The 21,104-nt window shown below is 42.9% G+C and overlaps 1 protein-coding gene across 3 annotated transcripts in view; it reads right to left on the bottom strand.

Annotated features, from left to right (window-relative positions):
- Positions 1–7,367: 7,367 nt before the first annotated feature.
- The window catches only part of LOC134223163 (uncharacterized), a 48,980-nt gene continuing 35,243 nt past the window's right edge, over positions 7,368–21,104 (bottom strand). For all 3 annotated transcript variants that reach the window (XM_062702300.1, XM_062702302.1, XM_062702301.1), the window contains 2 exons: positions 10,085–10,215; positions 7,368–10,024 (listed from right to left, as the gene is read on the bottom strand). In XM_062702300.1, coding sequence (XP_062558284.1) covers positions 7,574–10,024; positions 10,085–10,215 — 2,582 coding nt within the window. In that variant the 3' untranslated portion in view covers positions 7,368–7,573. The remainder of the gene's footprint in view (positions 10,025–10,084; positions 10,216–21,104) is intronic.

Genomic DNA, 21,104 nt, shown 5'->3' with positions numbered 1-21,104 from the left:
TAGAAAACAAGATTAAAATGTTCTGTGACTCAGACTACATTGTCTCTATAGTTTGTTTTACCATGGGAATCTTGTGAGCAGATTTTGCCTCTATGTATTTCCTGCTGCGTAATTACTTGTATTTCGACACGGAACATCCAAAATATCACTCAATTTAAATGCCTTGCGGAGCAAAACCTCGTGGAAAATCTACTCCAGTTAGAAGATAGCCTTTACTGTGTGGATATTGGATATCGATAACAGTGTTGGGAAAAACTCAAATTCTTAGATCTCATCCAATGTTCAAATCAAGCGCGAGTCAAACACCACCCGACTCATGGCAGAGAGAATCTTTCTTGATTCGACTACGTGTTATTCTCCGTTGAATGAATTGAATTTATTTCTTTGCTTAAAACAATGGAAAATAAATCCATAAGTAACATAAAATACGCTTTTATTGGATTTTGTTTTTTTTTTAAGCGAAATCCTTTTTGGCGAATAAGCGGAACGATGCGATTCTGCATGCAAAACTCAAGCACGATGCTCTCCCTGCAGAATCGCAAGCGATCTTAAAATTGGACGAAATTTTGGATTTGCTGAGCAGATATCTATTCAGTCTCACCTGTTTGAAAATAAATTGGAACAATAACCGTGGACCTGATTCCTGAAGGCGAAAGCGTCAACCAGAATAGACTTTTAGAAAAATATGATCTAATTAACAGTGTTGGTAAAAATTCAAAAATCTCAAAACTCATGGATGATTCAAATCAAGCGTGAGTTGAAACGCACCCTACTCAGCACCTAAAAACTCATGGATGAGTTGAATCATCCATTTAAATCACCATAGGTTTTCTTTTGTTCTCCTTCGTTAAAAACAGTGAATTGACATTTGTCGCATGAAATATTAGACACTGTATAAGCAATAAATTGCATCCAAAGTGATTTCAAATGCGTTTTTAAACCAAAATGATTTTTTGGCAAATGAGTGAAATGATGCGTTTTAGCATGAAAAATTCAAGCGTAATGCATTCTTTTAAAATCGCAGACGATTTCGTTCGCACGGGAGCACTCGTTGATTGAGATTTATGAGTGATTTTACCAACACTGCTAATTAATTCATAATCACAGTATCTAGGGGGAATGACGGCTTTGGCAGGTTTTGCTCTATTATTGGCAGGGGTTTTTTTTATGACTGACTAGGCTCAAATTTGGCTGAGCATTCTTTGCATATCAAAAAATATTGTGGCCAAATTTCATCAAATTTGGTCGACAAAAACCCCCCTGCCAATAATAGATCAAAACCTGCCAAAGCCGTCATTCCCCCTACTTTTGTTAGGGATTTTAGAAATAGTTTTTAAGCTTATTCAGGAAATAATTTTTTGCTTCTATCGCCACAAAAAAAAAATCTAACAAAATTCTGTACACTAGACGATCAACAGCTGAAAGTCATTTAATGGCAACGCTGGCAATTGCAATTCGATAGTTGCAACAGTTTTATAGTTATCGGATAGGGAACCGCTAAACTTTAAAATTAAACGAAACTCCATGGCAGCTAAATTGAGCTGCAAAATCATCGTTTGAAGAAAGCTTTGACTTCTAAAATGAGTAGCCGTTTATCAAACAGTTAGCAAACTAAGCCTTGTCTTGTCTTAGCACGTGCACAGCCAGTATAAAACAATTAGCAAACTAAGCCTTGATAACAATAAAAAAATTGAAAGATTTGACTGAAGCGTATTACTAAAACGTATTAAACTATTAACTTTTTGTTGTCCCGCGCTCACACAAAATTTATCTGGTCACATTACTCTTACTCAGTAACTCCTACACCTAACTCCTCGTGGTGCCGGCCGGGATACGAGCAACTTTGGGGAAGATCGCAGGTAATACTACTGGTGGTATGAGTACCATGGTAGAAAAATCTTGAAATGAGTACCATACCAATCATTGTCTTTATCAAAGATAGTCTTGGAATATTTTTCTTGTCCTCTTGTACCATGGTACAAGTACCACAGGTGTGTCCTTAGTATAATAAAAAAACTGACTTGGAAGGAGGAGGAGAGTTTGCTATTCTGTTTATTAGGGGCGGCTGATCATCGTTCGAGTGCCAGCGTGGGTCTCTACGTAAAACTGTGCACACTGTGTCAATATTGAAAGGGCTCCCCTTCAACACGATGTAGATAGCGGTAGGTTTGATTTTCGGATTGGGAATTGTGGCGATTTCCCTAGGCATGAAAACATCGTGTTCTCATGATGTACATATGCAAAAATGGTTGTCCCGTTACGCTGGGATATATACTATACGACGGAGTAGTACGTAACGGTGTTAATCCGGTCATATCACCAGGCTCGGTTCAACTTTGAAGCTGACAAAATGACGTCTCAAAAATCCCAAGGTGCATGGGGACTGTCCCTATTTCGGTAGAGTAGCGTGCGGCAGTAGAACTTGTGAGTTAGTGAAGGAACGTCTGGACTCTGGGTTGGTGTAAGCTTGAAGTTGGAATGAAAATTTATTGAAACTGCTTATGCATAGTAAACAACCAAGTTGCTAGAGTTAGCTATATACATTAGTAAACTAGTCGACCCGGCAGACGTTGTCCTGCATAGTTAGCGAAAATGTGCGATCTGGACCGCCCATGCGAAATTTCCACACAAATCTTAATTTTAGTTTTTCATGATTTACTCAACTTTTGATTATGAAATACCATATAAACCCGTCGGAAACTATGGCGAACATATCTGCTGAAGGAATGAAGAAAATCCATCCAGCCGTTTTCGAGTTAAGCGGATACGAACACAGACCATTACATTTTTATTATATAGAAAACTACAAGGGTTACTTAGTTATCTCAACACTCCTCCTCAGTTTACAGTTTACCTCCTCAGTTATCCCTAAATACTTTCGTTAAATCTCATACTTCTGATTCAAAAGAATCTTGGCGAAACCAGGGTGAAACCAAGTGCTGGTTGCTGGTTGTAGTGTTGCTTAACATTTCCGGTTTCCAAACTGTCCTTGACAAAATGATAACGTATCGAAATATGCTTGGTCTTGTGGTTGAATCCTTCGTTTTCAGCAATACACAGGCACGGCAAATGCTGGGTACAGCATACCATTGGTACTTCGCGTACCTGAAGGAATAAAATAGACCCCATCTCGCGGTCCTTAGCCTCTTACCCAGCAACTCCTATCCCTACCTCCCCGCAGTGCTGGCCGGGATACGAGCAACCTTAGGGAAGATCGGGTAACCAACCCCGGTGGGAACTATGGTCGTATGCTAACAGGGAAGGGGGGGTTTGCTCCTCTTCGGAGGTGCAAATCTTATTGAGCGTCTGTTCTCCATGTCAGGATCGGCTCACAACAGCGTCTGTTCTCCATGTAAGGGGCGGCTGATCATCATCCGAGTGCCAGCGAGGGACTCTAAGTGAAACTGTGCACCATGGTCCACCGGAAATAAGAAGGAATGGTCCTCCGGAAATTTAGGGGGTTTGGTGTCAGGCCCTGCAAGCCAGCCTTTAAAAAACATATGCAACGAACAATCAACAAGAGAGTACGGACCGGAACCATCGGCGAAGACCACTGCGACGAAAAGGGACTAGCGATTGGAAACTCGGTTCGTGGAACTGCAAATCTCTCAACTTCATCGGGAGCACACGCATACTCGCCGATGTGCTCAAGGACCGTGGATTCGGCATCGTAGCGCTGCAGGAGGTTTGTTGGAAGGGATCAATGGTGCGAACGTTTAGAGGTAATCATACCATCTACCAGAGCTGCGGCAACACACACGAGCTGGGAACAGCTTTCATAGTGATGGGCGATATGCAAAGGCGCGTGATCGGGTGGTGGCCGATCAATGAAAGAATGTGCAGGTTGAGGATCAAAGGCTGGTTCTTCAACTTCAGCATAATCAACGTCCATAGCCCACACTCCGGAAGCACTGATGATGATAAGGACGCATTCTACGCGCAGCTGGAACGTGAGTACGACAGCTGCCCAAGTCACGACGTCAAAATCATCATAGGAGATTTGAACGCTCAGGTTGGCCAAGAGGAGGAGTTTAGACCGACTATTGGAAAGTTCAGCGCTCACCGGCTGACGAACGAAAACGGCCTACGACTAATTGATTTCGCCGCCTCCAAGAACATGGCCATTCGCAGCATCTACTTCCAACACAGCCTCCCGTATCGGTACACCTGGAGATCACCACTGCAGACAGAATCACAAATCGACCACGTTCTGATTGATGGACGGCACTTCTCCGACATTATCAACGTCAGGACATATCGTGGCGCTAACATCGACTCTGACCACTATCTGGTGATGGTTAAACTGCGCCTAAAACTATCCGTCATCAACAATGTTCGGTACCGACGACCGCCGCGGTACGACCTAGAGCGACTGAAGCAACCTGATGTCGACACTGCATACACGCAGCATCTCGAGGCAGCGTTGCCGGAAGAGGGTGAGCTCGATGGGGCCCCTCTTGAGGACTGCTGGAATACAGTCAAAGCAGCCATTAACGACGCAGCGGAGAACAACGTCGGGTATATGGGTCGAAGTCGACGGAACGATTGGTTCGACGAAGAGTACAGACAGATTCTGGAGGAGAAGGACGCAGCGCGGGCGGTCGCGCTGCAGCAAGGTACCCGGCAGAACGTGGAACGTTATAGACGGAAGCGGAGACAGCAGACCCGCCTTTTTCACGAGAAGAAACGCCGCGTGGAAGAAGCGGAGTGCAAGGAGATGGAACAGCTGTGCCGTTCTCAAGATACACGCAAGTTCTATCAGAAGCTCAACGCATCCCGCAAAGGCTTCGTGCCGCGAGCCGAAATGTGCCGGGATAAGGATGGGAGCATCTTGACGGACGAACGTGTGGTGATCGAAAGGTGGAAGCAGCACTACGAGGAACATCTGAATGGCGCTGAGAGTACAGGCAGTGAAAGTCAAGGCAGCGGAGGAGATGACTACGTCAGTTCTGCGGACGATGGAAGCCAACCAGCCCCCATCTTGAGGGAAGTTAAGGATGCCATTTAACAGCTAAAGACCAATAAAGCAGCTGGTAAGTATGGTATCGGAGCTGAGCTCATCAAGATGGGCCCGGAAAAGCTGGCCACTTGCCTGCACAAACTGATAGTCAAAATCTGGGAAACCGAACAGCTACCGGAGGAGTGGAAGGAAGGGGTTATATGCCCCATCTACAAGAAAGGCGACAAACTGGAGTGTGAGAACTTTCGAGCGATCACCATCCTTAATGCCGCCTACAAAGTGATATCTCAGATCATCTTCCGTTGTCTGTCACCATTAGTGAACGAGTTCGTGGGAAGTTATCAAGCCGGCTTCGTTGACGGCCGCTCGACAACGGACCAGATCTTTACTGTACGGCAAATCCTTCAAAAATGCCGTGAATACCAGGTCCCAACGCACCATCTGTTCGTTAATTTCAAGGCGGCATACGACAGTATAGATCCGCGTAGAGATATGGAAAATAATGGACGATAACAGCTTCCCTGGGAAGCTTACCAGACTGATCAAAGCAACGGTGGATGGTGTGCAAAACTGTGTGAAGATTTCGGGCGAACACGCGCAATTCGTTCGAATTGCGCCGTGGACTAAGACAAGGTGATGGACTTTCGTGCCTGTTGTTAAACATTGCGCTAGAAGGTGTCATGCGGAGATTTATTTGCTTCGTGGATGACATGGACATTGTCGGCCGAACATTTGCAAAGGTGGCAGAACTGTACACCCGCCTGAAACGTGAAGCAACAAAAGTTGGACTGGTGGTGAATGCGTCAAAGACAAAGTACATGCTTGTGGGCGGAACCGAGCGCGACAGGGCCCGCCTGGGAAGCAGTGTTACGATAGACGGGGATACCTTCGAGGTGGTCGAGGAATTCGTCTACCTCGGATCCTTGCTAACGGCTGACAACAACGTTAGTCGTGAAATACGAAGGCGCATCATCTGTGGAAGTCGGGCCATGTACAAGACGCTTATAAGACCGGTTGAGAAATGGATTGCGAGTGATTTGACTATGCGTCCAATTTGGGAATCTCGAGCTCGTTCAGTAGGCTGCGAAAGCGGACGGAAACTGGTACGATCACACAATCCTAGATCATTGAGCGCAATTGCTGATGAAGGTGTGTGTAATTTTACCTCATCAGTAGCCTTGTGAGCTGCGGAGGACGATGGAGGTCCTTCGTAGCTTAGTAGGTAAAGAATCTACCGAAGGAAGTGGCTACTCCCCAATACATTTTTCGAACTAAATCTTTTACATGTTGTGCAATTGCCAGAATGTGACAAAGTTGTAAGCAGTGTAAGTGTACACAGAGTCGTGACGCAAATACTGTCGGAGCTGCAGCGTAGATGGAAACGATATCAGCGAAAAACTGACGGTTCTGGGGAGTATTCAACGCTGTGAGCAGTGTTTGGCTTCGTGTCGTAGGAGCGCCAGTGAACCGGGAGTCTTCTGCCAACCGGAATCGTCGGACTAACCTCGGTATTCGAACAGCCAACATGCTGAAGAAAAAAGAAAGAAGCGCTTCGGGTATTTAGGGCACCGCCAGTGCGGACGTCATCCACCACCGGAACTGTCGGATCACCTCTGCAACCCGAAGACGAAGTCGGAAGTTTTCTTCACCGGAGCTGGTGGACCACCCTCGTCGCCGGGGGAGTTAGTAGGGTTTGAGTCAACGTAATGGAATATTTTATTAGGGGAAAATGTGGTAAAATAAACACGTTAAGAACTTGCGTTGAATTCAGTTATGAAACGAGTACAATTTGCTAGTTTAACACTTAATACAGCAATTTAACTCATATTCATATTGTAATACTGAATCAATTTTCACTAATAAACATTGTTTTCCATAGTTTTTCTTTGAAATGAAAAACCTACAAAGTTTGTATGCACAAAGATAGTGTAGGTAAAATGAACACTGCCTGATGGTAAAAACCGTTTTGAAACATATAACATTTTTTCAACTGCAGTACCGTACATATGATCACTAAAGATTACGAAAAATAAATCTGATATATCTTATTAAAAGAACTCAAATATCATCAACATAATAAATAGAATATTGTTTGTTTCTTGTACTTCCGTCCACAATGATACAACCTTTGTCATTTGAATTTGAATTTTCTTTCACAATGCAGACCTCAGATCGTTGTACGTTTTTCGTACGTTCAGGGGTTACAACATTTATCCCATATAAGATCTAGACCATTTAATCCTTTCGGTATTACAAGAATGTCAGAATTGATTGACAAGGCATTTGCAAGAAAAATAGTCCATAATCCAATATTTTAATTGTGTTTATTCCCCTCTCGGGTGGTGTTACCCAACCATAATGCACAAAGCCGGTAAATTCGGAAACAGCGATACGATGTCTTTTGAAGTAGGGAAATCAAAACTTTATTCACTTTCTCAATTAGCTTACACGTTCTACATGTTGGTTTTGCAATTGTTTACAGAGAAAAATAGTATTTTGTCTAGTTACATCCTTATATACTACAAAGCAATACATTTTCACGTTTTTATGATCGAATAAACATAAAATTTGTTCCAAGTGAACCACTAAAATTTTATTAAGAACATAAAACGCTTACATCAAATCAATTTTATCTTTAGTCATTATGAGAGGGTTTGTCAAACAAGACACGGCATCCTTAACTGTGTGATAAATAATATTCTTTATTTGTAATTTATCTTCGTGATTTGAGTGCGTATTGGTAAGGTGCCGGAACTCGTTGGTCAGCTTGAAGCAATAGGAGATATTCTCGGGGGAAACAAAATCCTCCGCCACCTTGACGCAGTTGTGAAGATTCCGAACCTGATGCGGTGCTCCAGCAGGAATGAATATGGCGTCGCCAGAACACTGCACTATTGAGTATCCTTCTACGTTGTACTCCTGCTTGAGCCGACGACGAAGGTTCGCATCCAGGTACCACTTTTGGTCGTGAATAGGATCATGATTGGCCTTAATGCTGCCACCTCGTTCCACCTCTATTTTGTGCAATAGTGAACGAATTTTATCGGCGTCCTTGGCATGATAGATGTGCCACAATGCTCCGGGGAGATCTGCTTTGTCGCGGATGCGTTGTCGAGTAAATACATCACATTCATCCGAATCGATTGCATCCAGTACTTTTTGAACATATTTTGTCCTTTCAACATCCTTTGGCACAGCCACATATACCATGACATTTACAGCATCGGAAACGTCCAAGTGCAGGTTGGTCGTTCCTTTTGTTGGGTGTAATGCTGAACCATACGCGCTGTACATTTTTGGACCTAGATCAGGCCTTACAAAGAAACTCTTCAGACGACTTGCCAAGTTAAGACGACCTTCGCGACGGGTGTACTCCGATAGAGGAAGATTGTTCATTAGATCGTTGAATCGTGTAGGCATCATCTCAGCAAAATCATCTCCCGGTGGCCAATCTTTCAGTTTCAACATCATTGGACGATCCCGTTCGTCCATTAGGCGGAATCCGATTCGTTCGAAACCCTCCCAAAACACTTTCATTTTCTGCCCTCGAACCAATTTTCCATTAAGACAGTTTATCAGATCGTTCTCATTTTCTCCAAAGTCACGTATGAAGGACTCCGGGCGCCACAAGTTCATGTCCAGTTTATTCGATACATATGACACCATAACCGGCTGTCCGCGTTCCCACTGGTCGTGAAATGTGTTGTAGTTGTTATCATTCAACGGGTCTAACAGACGCAAAAGTCTGCCGTTGCACAGCCATTGGTGAGCCACATTCGGATACAACTTTTCCGACTCTCTCAAGGTCATCAGCCGTTCGCCTTTGTTCTGAAATTCGACACTCTTTTTCATATATCTATTATACTCCATAATTTGTACATCATCCGTCAGATTATCGGTGCTATTCTGGCCGGTCAGGAAAACGAATTCGCTCAGAAAATCATTCAGAAAACTCTGGATGTTCGAATGTTGAACCTGGAATTCTGCCGTAAAATCCACCAAGCTTTCCGATTCGGAATATTTCTCGCTAAGGTGTTTTTCGAAGAGCCCAGAAATGTTAAGAGATCTATCGAACTTCAACAGCTGTTTGACTATCATGTTGAACGTCTTGAAGTCAAGTTTTGGTGAGGCCTTAAAAAGATGTTCCTCACTGTAGGGAGCCTCTGGTTCAGTGCTCGATTCTTTTCTAAAATCCGGATATAGAATTGGTTTAATATCAACATCCTCGTCCTCTTTTTCTTGTCTAATGCTTTTATCTGAATGTTCCAATGGATCCTTATTATCGGGCTGTTTTTCTTGTATAATTGGTTTAATTTCGGTTTCGCTTGATTTAATATCATTGTTCTCCTTATTCTCCACCTTGCTTCCATCGAGTTCCACAGTTTCAGTTTTATTCGTCGTTAGCTCATCACTTTTTTCCACTTTAATACTTGTGACAACTTTCTCTTCCGTTTGTGCTTCTTCGTTTTCAACAATGGTATCAGTTTTGTCCTTGCTTATAAAGTCCTCTAAGCTTTCTATTTTAATCTCATCCTGGAATCCTTCGAACGTGTAACTTTGTTTTTCTTTGTGTTTTAGCTTCTCGGCTTCCGGGTTCTTATCCTCACTCAGTTCCCTACCAAATATAGCTTTGCAACAAACTGTTCCACTATCAGTCACACTTAATGTACTTTCTATATTTTTGATAGTAATGGAAATCATTTTTGTTGTACTGGAGGAAGCCGTAACTAGACTTTGAGTCGCGTCGCTAGCTTGTTCTCCATCAACTTCATTGGATCTATTCGCTACTTCTATCGTTATGGGAAAGATAAACTCAAGCCTATCTTTAATCTTCCTAAACAATGATTCCTTACTGAGGGGACATTCGCAGTTCAAAGGTATTTCAAGCAAAGCACAAACACCATGCATTTGCCTCACCAACTTGTACAAACTGTTAGCTGGTATGATTTGGGTAAGCATCAACTTGTTTTGCACATGAGGTTCCCGATTTGTGCAGTGCAGCCACGAGTAGCAGTCACGATCCCTGGTTCCGGTATCATTTTTAGTAGTGTTATATTTACGATACTGATAAAAAACAACGATTAATAAAGTTGTACAATAGTTTGACTCTTTGTTATGCCATACCTTATAGCAGTCGATGCATACCACGAAACCACACGTCGAGCACACCCAGTGGTAATTGAACAGAGTAGTAGAACAAACGTCGCACATCTCGCGGACTCCATGCACGGCTTGCTTCCATGCAATAGTTTTATCTGAAAAGAAGACAAATGGAAACAGCGGATGAAGGACTGGAACTGTGATGTTTTACGGAGTTAGATCTACCCCACTGTGCTCTAGTTCTTATTAGTCTTGCTAATACCTATGAGTGACGGTCGGAAGAGTATGGAACAACTATTATAATTTGCTTAAAGATAATCCATCGATTCTCTGTCCTAATTGAATCACTTGTTTGAGAAACTCCATTTTACACTATTTCGAGAAAACAACAAAAAAATTTTTAGAACAAATTTGCACCGAATCTTTAGATTTCATCAATACACATCAATAGTTTATGGCAAAACTCAACACCCTGGGGTACTGTAAGCAGTACTCCATAATGAATCGCCTGCTTTGAGCGTGCTTACAGCGGCACATTAGGAGTTAACTTTCTGAAATCAGTATGGCGAAAGGCATCTAAGGTTCGATTTCTCAAAATTAAGCAACTTCATCAAAAAAATATTTGGTAGGCGTAGTAGCGGACACCTTCCTACATAACCGGTAAATAGTTTTTCATGAAACGTTTCTAATTTTAAGAAAACCCGCGTTAGATGTCTTTCGCCATACACATTTCTGGTGGTTAACTCTTGCTGGCTATTTTGCGCGTATACTATAGCGCCTGGATGTGACAGCGGCGGGTAGAAAATCAGCCACTGCCAATAATTCATTGCTCTCCAAAGTGCGTGAACATATGTAGTTTCTCAAACAAACAACATTTTTTTCATACATTTCTGAATAAATTTTTTTTTCGTATTTTTGGACGAGGATTCAGAATATATAAAAATCTCATTCTGGCCAAAAATGTTACATATGCAGTTTCTCAAACAAACGGTTCAATTTTTGTTACATTAACAGGCTACATTTTGCCCAAATTCCAACTTGTAGCTGGAATCAATGGAAAAAATTATAAAAACGCAACTAAACGACATTATAAGAAGAATTTTTTGGATGTACTTATCTAAAATTAGACCGGATGTAACCAATGAGGCGATCGGTGCTATGGTTAAGTCTAATCTAGCACTAGACACCGATCCGGATGTAGTGAAGCTTGTTGCAAAAGAAAAGGATATCAGCACTCTAAGCTTCGTTTCCTTCAAGATTGGGCTTGACCCTTCGCTGTAAGAAATGGCACTAGATCCAGCAATTTGGCCTGAAGGACTAGTTTTCCGTGAGTCCCAGAACTACGGGTCTCAAAAACTTCGGATTCCGCTAAAATCAAGAAAACCGTTGACGCCACGGCTGGAGCCACAGGACATATCGCCCTCGCTTTCCGTGACTCCTGTGATGGATGGAAGATAGGGCACTAAATGTCAACGAAGGGAAAATCAGTACGTTTTGACAGATAGGTACCCAACATGTTTGGGAACGATAACAAGGGGAACCGCAGCGACAATCGTACTCTCTAGTTTATTACCTCTATTCTCATATCCCCCCATTACAGTCGAGCCAATGCTGCCAGCGCTCATCAGTCGTCCAGGTCCTGTATATGGGTCAGGAGAAAGAGGCTTCCAGCCTGCCATTACAAGCAAGTACGTTTTGAATTCGCAACTTTCTCTACCTGACAAAATCATCACTTCTAGTCAACCTACTCCGTGTATTTTTTCTGACGACAATGAATTATCACCGGGATGCTTGCCTGTTAGCCGTAAGGAGGCTCCATATCCCCTCAACACAGTCGAGCCCCTCCTGCCAGCAACCAACAGTCATCCCGGTCCAGAGTTTGAGATCGGAGGAAGGGGCTTTCGCTCTCCAATAAGGTACCAGTCAAAACGATTAATGCAAGAGATGGCGTTTTTTCAATGGTAGTAAAATCGAAATTTCATCACTATGAGACTACTAATCAGTACAAACTAAGTGCAGGAGATAATGTTTTCAATGTTTTCAACTCCGCTAGCAATGATGGTTCTCCGTAGTTGCATGTCCGAAAGATTGTGAAACTATTGAGAACTTGAGCTACAGGTCCTAAGCCCTGGTAAAGGAGGAAGGTTGCGATGGCTGTTATTCATGGCCATCGTGTAAAGCAAAAATGGATAAACCCCAATGCCAAGGTGTCATGCGACCCGTGCCGAGGGCTGAATGGTTGAGGGGGTTCTAAACATGCTCAACCGCGAACGGAGCCTGGGGTGCACCAGAACGAACACCCCAGTAAGCAGCCCTTACTGCACTACGGCGGGGCACTGGCGCAGCGGACATTTATTTCCCTAGCTACTCGTGGGACCAAAAATGAGTACAAATTCTACAAACAACCCTCAAGGTGACGACTGCCTCTCTCAGTCGTGTGAGAGCGAAGTGGAGAATACTCTGAGTCAGCTTGGCCTTACCAAAGACCAGCTACTCAGTAGTTCGCAGGAGAAGATGGAAATATCCTGCCCCTCAACGCCTATCTCCCGGAGCAGCACATGTTTCGACAAAGCTGATCCAGATCTACAACCCCCCTCATCGACCGACTCCAACCTGTTGGACATGGAAGATAACGAAGATGATGGTATAAGGATCGTCATCAACCCCCAAAAATCTTTAGCAAGTAGCAAAGGATCCGAAGATAACAAGGGTTCTACGGAAGCCAAGGGTGCTCCGAGAAAGAAAATCCCCACACTCACACGCTCGCAGATGGAGCAGCTTAGAACTCTCCGGGAGAAGGGAAAAGACCGGAATGAGGCCTTGTCCATAATCCTGAATAAGGAGAGCGAGCCCACTTCCTCAAAACGCTCGACAAAAGACCTGAACAAATCCGCCACAGAGGACCCCAAACAAAAAGGGTGAAGCACCATCTGGATCCGAGAGAGCGCGCCCAACAGTCCTCAAACCGCGCGCCTCAGAAAAACGTGTCTGGACAACAAAACCCACCCATGAGGAAAACAGCTGGTATCAGCTACAGTGATATGGCCAAAAGCGTGAAGGTCGGGATAATACCCAAAGACTTTCCCACCGTCCAACTCACTACAGCCCAGCTAGACCTTCTACAAGAAACACTCCTGCTCAGAGTAGTTCAACAGCGAAACGAGCCAATAAAACCAAAATTCAACAACCTCATCTACAAGTCCGGTTACATGGTTCTAATCTGTAAGGATCAAGAGACTGCTGAGTGGTTAAAGAGAATATCCCCATCCATGAAACCCTGGGAAGGTGCAGAGCTGATGGCAATGGACGAAGTGGCGATTCCACGTCCAGAGATGATCCGAGCATTCTTCCCACAAAGCTCCAGCTATGATGACGACCGAATAAAGGCTCTCATAGAAAGCCAAAATGACATCACAACAACTAATTGGCGTATTGTGAAACGATCCATTCTGAAAGATATTCATGTTGAATGGATCTTCACAGTAGAGGGTGCGTCGATGGAAAAGTTGAAGAAGTCCAAATACACCCTCAACTACCGATTTGGTGAGATCCAACTAAGTAAGATTACAGATCAACTGACTGCCGCTACCGCCAATCCGACTGGAAGGCCGACCCAAGAGCAATCTGAGGAGGCCTCCTGTTCGGGCGAGGTTCGGCTAACTGGAAGGCCGACCCAAGAGAAATCTGAGGAAGCCTCCGGTTCGGGCGAGGTTAGTAAATCTCACCCCAAAAGCACCATAAAGGCTAGTCTGTCCGCCTCTAAAGGAAAAGCTCGAAGCTTACATGCGACCCCCTGCTCTAGTGGTACCAAACCAAAGGTATCTAAACAGGGCAAAGGGGGTGCAAAAAGCGACAGTTTGACCACAGAGGCGAAACTGGCGGGCCAGGTTGCTACAGGGAAGAGAGAAAACCCAAACTGTAATATCAAACGACATCCTGATGATCCGCAACATCCAAAGCCGGATAGTCGTCGTCCGGAAAAAGCAGGAACCCCGGAAATGGCGACTAAAGTTCTGCAAGTGAACCTCCACCATGCTGAGAGCGCCACGGGTGTGCTCTGTCGGAGGTTCACCAAAGAGAATTTAACCGTGGCCCTCATTCAAGAGCCATGGGTCAATAAATCCAGAATACAAGGTATTCCACAACACTCATGTAAGTTGGTATATGATGACAGCCAGCTTTCTCCTAGAGCGGCTATTTTATTACATAACAACTGTAAATACTTTCCAATTTCAGAATTCATAAAAGGGACATCGTAGCGGTCAGGATGGAGGTACCTTCCGCCAGAGGGAGTAGAGAGATCTTGGTGGTCTCGGCATACTTCCCAGGTGACGTGGACGAAATCCCTCCTTCAGAAATAGCTGCGCTCGTAGCCTACAGCCACCGACACAACATCCCCTTCGTCATAGGGTGCGACGCAAATGCACATCACACCGTATGGGGAAGTACCAATATAAACACCAGAGGTGAGTACCTGTTACAGTTTCTCTCTTCCAAGAACATTGACATTTGTAATGTTGGTGACAAGCCCACGTTTGAAAACTCCATTCGTCAAGAAGTTTTGGACTTGACTCTATGTAGTCGGTCTATCTCTGATAAAATAAAAAACTGGCATGTTTCTGAAGAAATATCAATGTCAGACCATAAACACATCATCTTCGAATGGGAAGGGGATCTAACGATGGAAAAAACGTTTAAAGATCCTAAGAAAACTGATTGGGAATCCTACTCAGCTATCCTACGATCCGAAGAGTACATCATAGAAAGTCACATCAAGTCCATAACACAATTGGAAGATGCGTCCAAATCCATTAAAAACAAAATCCTTAACGCCTACCAAGAGAGCTGTCCAACTAAATCAACTAGTTCGAGTAGAGACGTTCCATGGTGGAATAAAACTCTTGAGAAGCTTAGGAAAACTGCGCGTAGGGAGTTCAACCGTGCTAAGCGAACCGGCGATTGAAGCCTATACAGAAAGGCCCTGACGAACTACAACAAAGAAATAAGGTCAGCCAAACGGAAATCGTGGATTCTAATGTGTGAAAGCATAGAGAATACACCCGTAGTGGCCAGACTCAAAAAAACTCTTTCAAAAGACCACTCCAATGGTGTGGGTAGCCCCGAAAAACGGATGGTTCGCTCACTGTAGAGCCTAGCGATACACTGAGCGAATTGTTAAAGATCCACTTCCCTGATTCAATCCCTGAGTCGAGCATCGGCAACCAAGGCACTGAAATTGCTGTCTCAGATCCACAAGAGATTCAATCATGGGTTTCTGGATCTAAAAAAGACGCAATAAAGGTTGCAAAGGAAGCTTTCACTCGGGCCAGGGTTGAGAGGGCTGTGAGATCTTTCGAGCCATTTAAGTCTCCTGGCATGGATGGAATATTCCCAGCGTTGATCCAAAAAAAGGAGAAAACACTGGTTCCACCCTTGGTTGAGATTTTTAAGGCGAGTCTGATTTTGGGGCACATACCTAACGATTGGCGTCAAATCCGGGCTGTCTTCATTCCGAAGGCAGGCAAGAGAGATAAAAGCGGAAATATATGCAATATTAGAATGCGTGTTATTATGCCTGAGGAGAAAGTATAGATTTGCAAAAATATGTATTTTCTCTGACAGTCAAGCGGCACTTAAGTCGCTTAATAACTACACTTGTAACTCAAAGCTAGTGTGGGAATGCATTCTGGCTTTGAAAAACTTATCCATACGCAATCGAGTCTACCTATATTGGATCCCAGGACATACGGGTCTAGAGGGAAACGAGATTGCTGATGAGCTAGCCAGGAATGGATCTAATGAAAGGTTCATTGGCCCTGAGCCCTTCTGCGGGATCTCAGACTGCTCTGTAAAAATGGAACTGAACAAATATATGGTCAGTCAAATCACATCAAACTGGAATGCACTTCCCCATACGAGCCAATCCAAAAGGCTCGTAACGATTAACCCCAAGAAAACCCAACAACTATTAGGTCTCAACAAAAGGGATCTCAACATCTACACCGGTCTAATAACTGGACACTGCCCCTGCAGATACCATCTACAAAAGATCGAAGCAATCCAAACCTCAAATTGCCGCTTCTGTGACGAGGAGAGAGAAACATCAGAACACATCCTCTGCTATTGCAGTGCACTCACCCAACGTAGGTTCAAAGTTCTCAGCAAGCCCTTTTAAGGGCTTACTAACATATGGATCTTATCCCCCAAGGACGTGGTTGGCTTCATAAAGCTAGTCTCGCCAGAATGGGGGAGTCACATACTGTAACTCAGGATCTCTATTCATCAATAATAGATGGTCTTGAGTTCAGTCGATACCAAGGTATCTCAGTGACAAACATGTTACTGAGATAACTTGCGTATTTCACAGCAAAAGAGTATATCACAATAGTCCTAAAATCTGGACGCAGTGATCTTCACCCGACAAACGAGGAAAAAAAAGGATGACAGCAATGGAAGAAAAAGCGCAGGTGGACGTTATATTTACGGATTTGAAAGCGGCTTTTGATAAAATTGACCACAAGATACTCCTTCGGAAATTGTCGCGATTGGGCGTTTCGGATAGACTCGTTGCATGGTCTACATCATACCTGTCTGGCAGAATATTGCGAGTTCAGTACGAAGCTGGTCTTTCCTCACCGTTCACTTGAACGATGCTGAAGTAGTTTTTAGCCGCAGAGGAGCTACATGCAGCGGACTTGGCACTCATTCGGTCGCAACGCAAAGTTTTTGACAACGAGTTTCAACGTTTGGAGGTTTCTCCACAGGTTTCAAAATTCGGAGCTATGATATGAAGCATCCGATCATCTTACCGAAGCTGCATCGCTACACTGCACTTTTGATCGAGAACGTTCATCTTGGAAATCTTCATTGCGGTACTAGCTTACTGATTGCTTCCTTGGTCAAATAAAACAATCTACGTCTACGTGGAGCCCTTGCGACGGTGACGCTTCGCCGTGGCCAGGTAGAGTTACAGCGTTCAATTAATAAGGTCTGTCCCCTGCTTGGTGATTGAGCCAAGTGCCTCAAGGGGAGGGAATATGTTCGATTTCATCGTTTTGTATCGGTGCGGCTCTCGCGCAGCTGCTAACGAGCTGCTATCATCAAAAATATTGTATCATCTTTCCCTCACTCTCTACTCGACCAGCAAAGAGAAAACATTAAAAATTATAACCTCTGTAGAGAAAAATTTCTTTTATTATACATCGTGTTTCGTTAGTAATCTCGCGTTGTGACAAATGTTTGATTATAGACAGTTTAGTTTGTTAGCTTCATGTGAGCACATTTAAAAGGATCGAAGTAAGTCTTGCACGCGGTCGCTTGTGTTTAATACTTCGACAGCATATTTTTCTAGCGCCCGATTTTTTCGATTTCTGTTACGGATTTCGCCGGAAAAGCTTCCGCGGAGTGCGCGAGTTTTGGTTCTTACTGGTTCAGTATGGTTTTAGTTCTGTCGAGAACACGAGTGGGATTGTCCGGCGAGTTAACGGAGTAACGTGATTTTTTGCCGATTGACGTTTATCCGACGGTTTTAAATATTCAAATGGCTTTCCGCTGGTGTTAAGCCATAAGACTTTCTTTTTTTTTTGATCAGCTGAAATTTAGAACTAACTCTCGGAATAAATTAGCGGATAACTGGTGAGGATGTTCCTTCTATCCATTTTTACAGTTTTATTCAGTTCTCGGGTAATTTTCAAATCGGCATATGAAACATTTTGATCACGCTAAGAAAATTACCTTGGAAATTTTCAGAGTTTATAGAATATTTTTATATCAGAGTGTCTAATCTTAGTTTGAATCAAAATTGCGTTCAAAGCCTTCCAGAACCTGTGTAAATTTTGGCATATGGATATAGATTTGAAAGATTGTTTTGGGAGACCGCATCGTGCTTTCGTGCTGTGCGGTTCTTTCTCTCTTTGCGGAAGGAAGTTTTTAATACTACCCGAAGCTATTTTAATTTCAACGGTGCTTCTTAGCGCTATTTGTACCTACTGATCCCGTTACGATCTTTGCAAGGACCCGTGCCTTCGTTTTACGTTGGACCCGTTTGCGGAAGTAAAATTCCGACAAGCGGTGGTAATCCTGCAGGGACACCGTTCTGGGAAAAAAACCTCTTAAAAGGTCACGTCTCCACACTCAGCAATGAGTATTAACAAAAACAAGAGGAAGGGGGAGTCTCTGAATTCTCCACTTCCTTCAAAGAAACAAGGTTTCAAGACCGTCCTGCCCAAGCGCGGAAAAAATAGAAGGAAGCTGGAGAATTCAGATATTCCTTCTAACTCTAATATTGGAATAATTCTTCTCCAATCGAACTGAGCAATCAGTTCGATTTGATTAATGATGAAATTGAATTGAGCAAATCGAATCTACCTCTAGCCCAGGTGATTCGATTCATGCGAAAAAGCAAAGGATTCCGCCAATTGTGGTATCTGTTGCCGAGTTTTCTGGCTTCCGGAATGAGATTTTGAGTAACCTTCAGGGGATCAAGGTTTCATTTCAGATTGCTAGGAAGGGTGACTGCCGCGTTTTGCCGGGGTCCTTTGACGATCGCAAACGTCTTCTTCACTATTTAACTGAGAAGCGCCATAAATTCTTCACATACGACGACAAAACTGAGCGATTGTTCAAAGTCGTCTTGAAAGGTCTCCCCAGTGATGACAAATCACTGGATGAGATTAAAATTGAAATTTCTCAATTACTTGGATTTTCACCAGTCCAAGTAATTAAGATGAAACAGAAATCCCACTCTGGTACTTCCCAGAGGGGCATTTCTCAAGAATTTTATTTAGTTCATTTTAACAAAATTGAACTAAATAATATGAAAAGTTTGGAAAAGGCCTGTATTATGTCCCATGTCCGTGTTACATGGGAACATTTCCGCAGGCCTGGGGGAAATTTCCAAAACCCCACCCAGTGCCGTAAGTGCCAAAAGTGGGGTCATGGAACCAAACATTGTGACATGGATGCTAAATGCATGATTTGTGGTGGAACCTCTTACGCCAAGGACGCATGTCCTGTGAGAGAAGATTCCAATAAATTTAAATGTGCAAATTGTGGGGGCAAGCATAAATCCAATTTCTGGGAATGCCCTTCACGCAAAAAAGTTTTGAATTCTCGTGCAAAATTGATGACGGGAAATTCCAATCGGATCCCAGATTTGAAGGGTAGAAATTTTTCAAACGCTCAAATTTCGAAACCAGTTACCGGTCGAGCAATTCATACCCACCACAATTCACAAACAAATTTTGCCGCTCGTCAACGGGTAGCAAGCACTTCAGTAAATTCCAATTTTTCGAATGTACCTACGTATGCAAACATCGCTGCTGGTAGACAAAATTTCTCTTCTCAAAATGAGGTTTATACCCATGTCCCAACGGAAAATAATGGTCATGTTGCCGATTCAGGTAGTATGACTGCTTCCGATTTTGATTTTTTAACTGAACAATTGCATCACATGATTGATGCAATGTTCAAAGCAAATACCATACCAGAAGCTGTTCAGGTTGGTATAAAGTACACACAAAAATTGTTATCGGACTCCGTTTTAATGGATCTAAATAATTGTGTGAAAGTTCTAAATTGGAATGCCCGCTCTCTAAAGGGTAAGGAAGATGAATTATTCAACTTCCTAACAGTTCATAATGTGCATATTGCCATTATAACAGAAACTTATTTAAAGCCAGGACTCTCCATTAAAAGAGATCCAAATTACTTTATCTACAGAAATGATCGTCTTGACAGCGCCTGTGGTGGGGTCGCCATTGTCATTAATAGACGTATCAAACATAAATTATTTTCTTCGTTTGAAACCAAAGTTTTTGAAACCTTGGGAGTTTCTGTTGAAACAAATTTTGGTCAATTTTCCTTCATTGCAGCCTATTTGCCTTTTCAATGCAATGGGCAGCAAAAGAATTTGTTGAAAGCTGATCTTCAAATTCTGACTCGCAACAAATCAAAATTCTTCGTAATTGGTGACTTCAATGCCAAACACCGTTCATGGAATAATGCTCAAAGCAATTCCAACGGCAACATTTTATTTGAAGATTGTTCTGCGGGATATTATACTATTCAATATCCCAATGGCCCAACTTGTTTTTCATCCACTCGATATCCTTCGACAATTGATTTGGTTTTAACGGATTCAAGTCAGCTGTGTGGCCAATTGGTAACTCATGCTGACTTTGACTCTGATCACCTTCCTGTGACATTTCAAATCTCACAAGAAGCCATTTATAATCCGATCAGCTCTACTTTTAATTATCATAGAGCTGATTGGGATTTATATAAAACGTATATCGATAGGAATTTTGATGTTAATATTCCTTTGGATACCAAAAGTGATATTGACAATGCGCTCGTATCTTTGACAAATTTAATTGTCGAAGCCAGAGGCATTGCAATTCCGAAATGTGAAGTTAAATTCAACTCCATTATTATTGACGACGAGCTACTGATCCGTCTTAAAAATGTGAGGCGAAGGCAATACCAAAGAACTCGCGATCCCGCTTTGAAAGTTATTTGGCGAGATTTGCAAAATGAAATTAAAAAACGTTTCGCTATTCTGAGAAATACCAACTTTGAGAATAATGTCTCGAAGTTGGATCCCAGTTCGAAACCCTTTTGGAAATTAACGAAAATTCTTAAAAACCTCAAAAGCCAATTCCAGCGCTTAAAGAGGGAAATAAAATTTTATTAACAAATGGCGAAAAGGCTCAAAAACTTGCTCAGCAGTTCGAGAGTGCCCATAATTTTAGTCTAGGTCTCACTAGTCCAATTGAGGATCAGGTTACACGGAGCTTCGAAGACATTCTCAATCAAGATAATGTTTTTGACCCTTCGTTGGGAACTAATTTGGATGAAGTGAGATCTATTACTATATGAAATATGAAAGCCCCGGGTGATGATGGTATTTTCTACATACTTATCAAAAAACTTCCTGAGAGCTCTTTATCCTTTTTGGTTAATTTATTTAACAAATGTTTTCAATTGGCATACTTCCCAGATAAATGGAAAAACGCCAAAGTTGTTCCAATTTTGAAGCCGGACA

Source organism: Armigeres subalbatus, chromosome 3, assembly GCF_024139115.2.
Source record: "Armigeres subalbatus isolate Guangzhou_Male chromosome 3, GZ_Asu_2, whole genome shotgun sequence".
In the NCBI taxonomy this organism is placed as follows: Eukaryota; Metazoa; Arthropoda; class Insecta; order Diptera; family Culicidae; genus Armigeres; species Armigeres subalbatus.
Note: the sequence above shows the minus strand (reverse complement) of the source record. Positions and strands in the feature narration are given on the sequence as shown.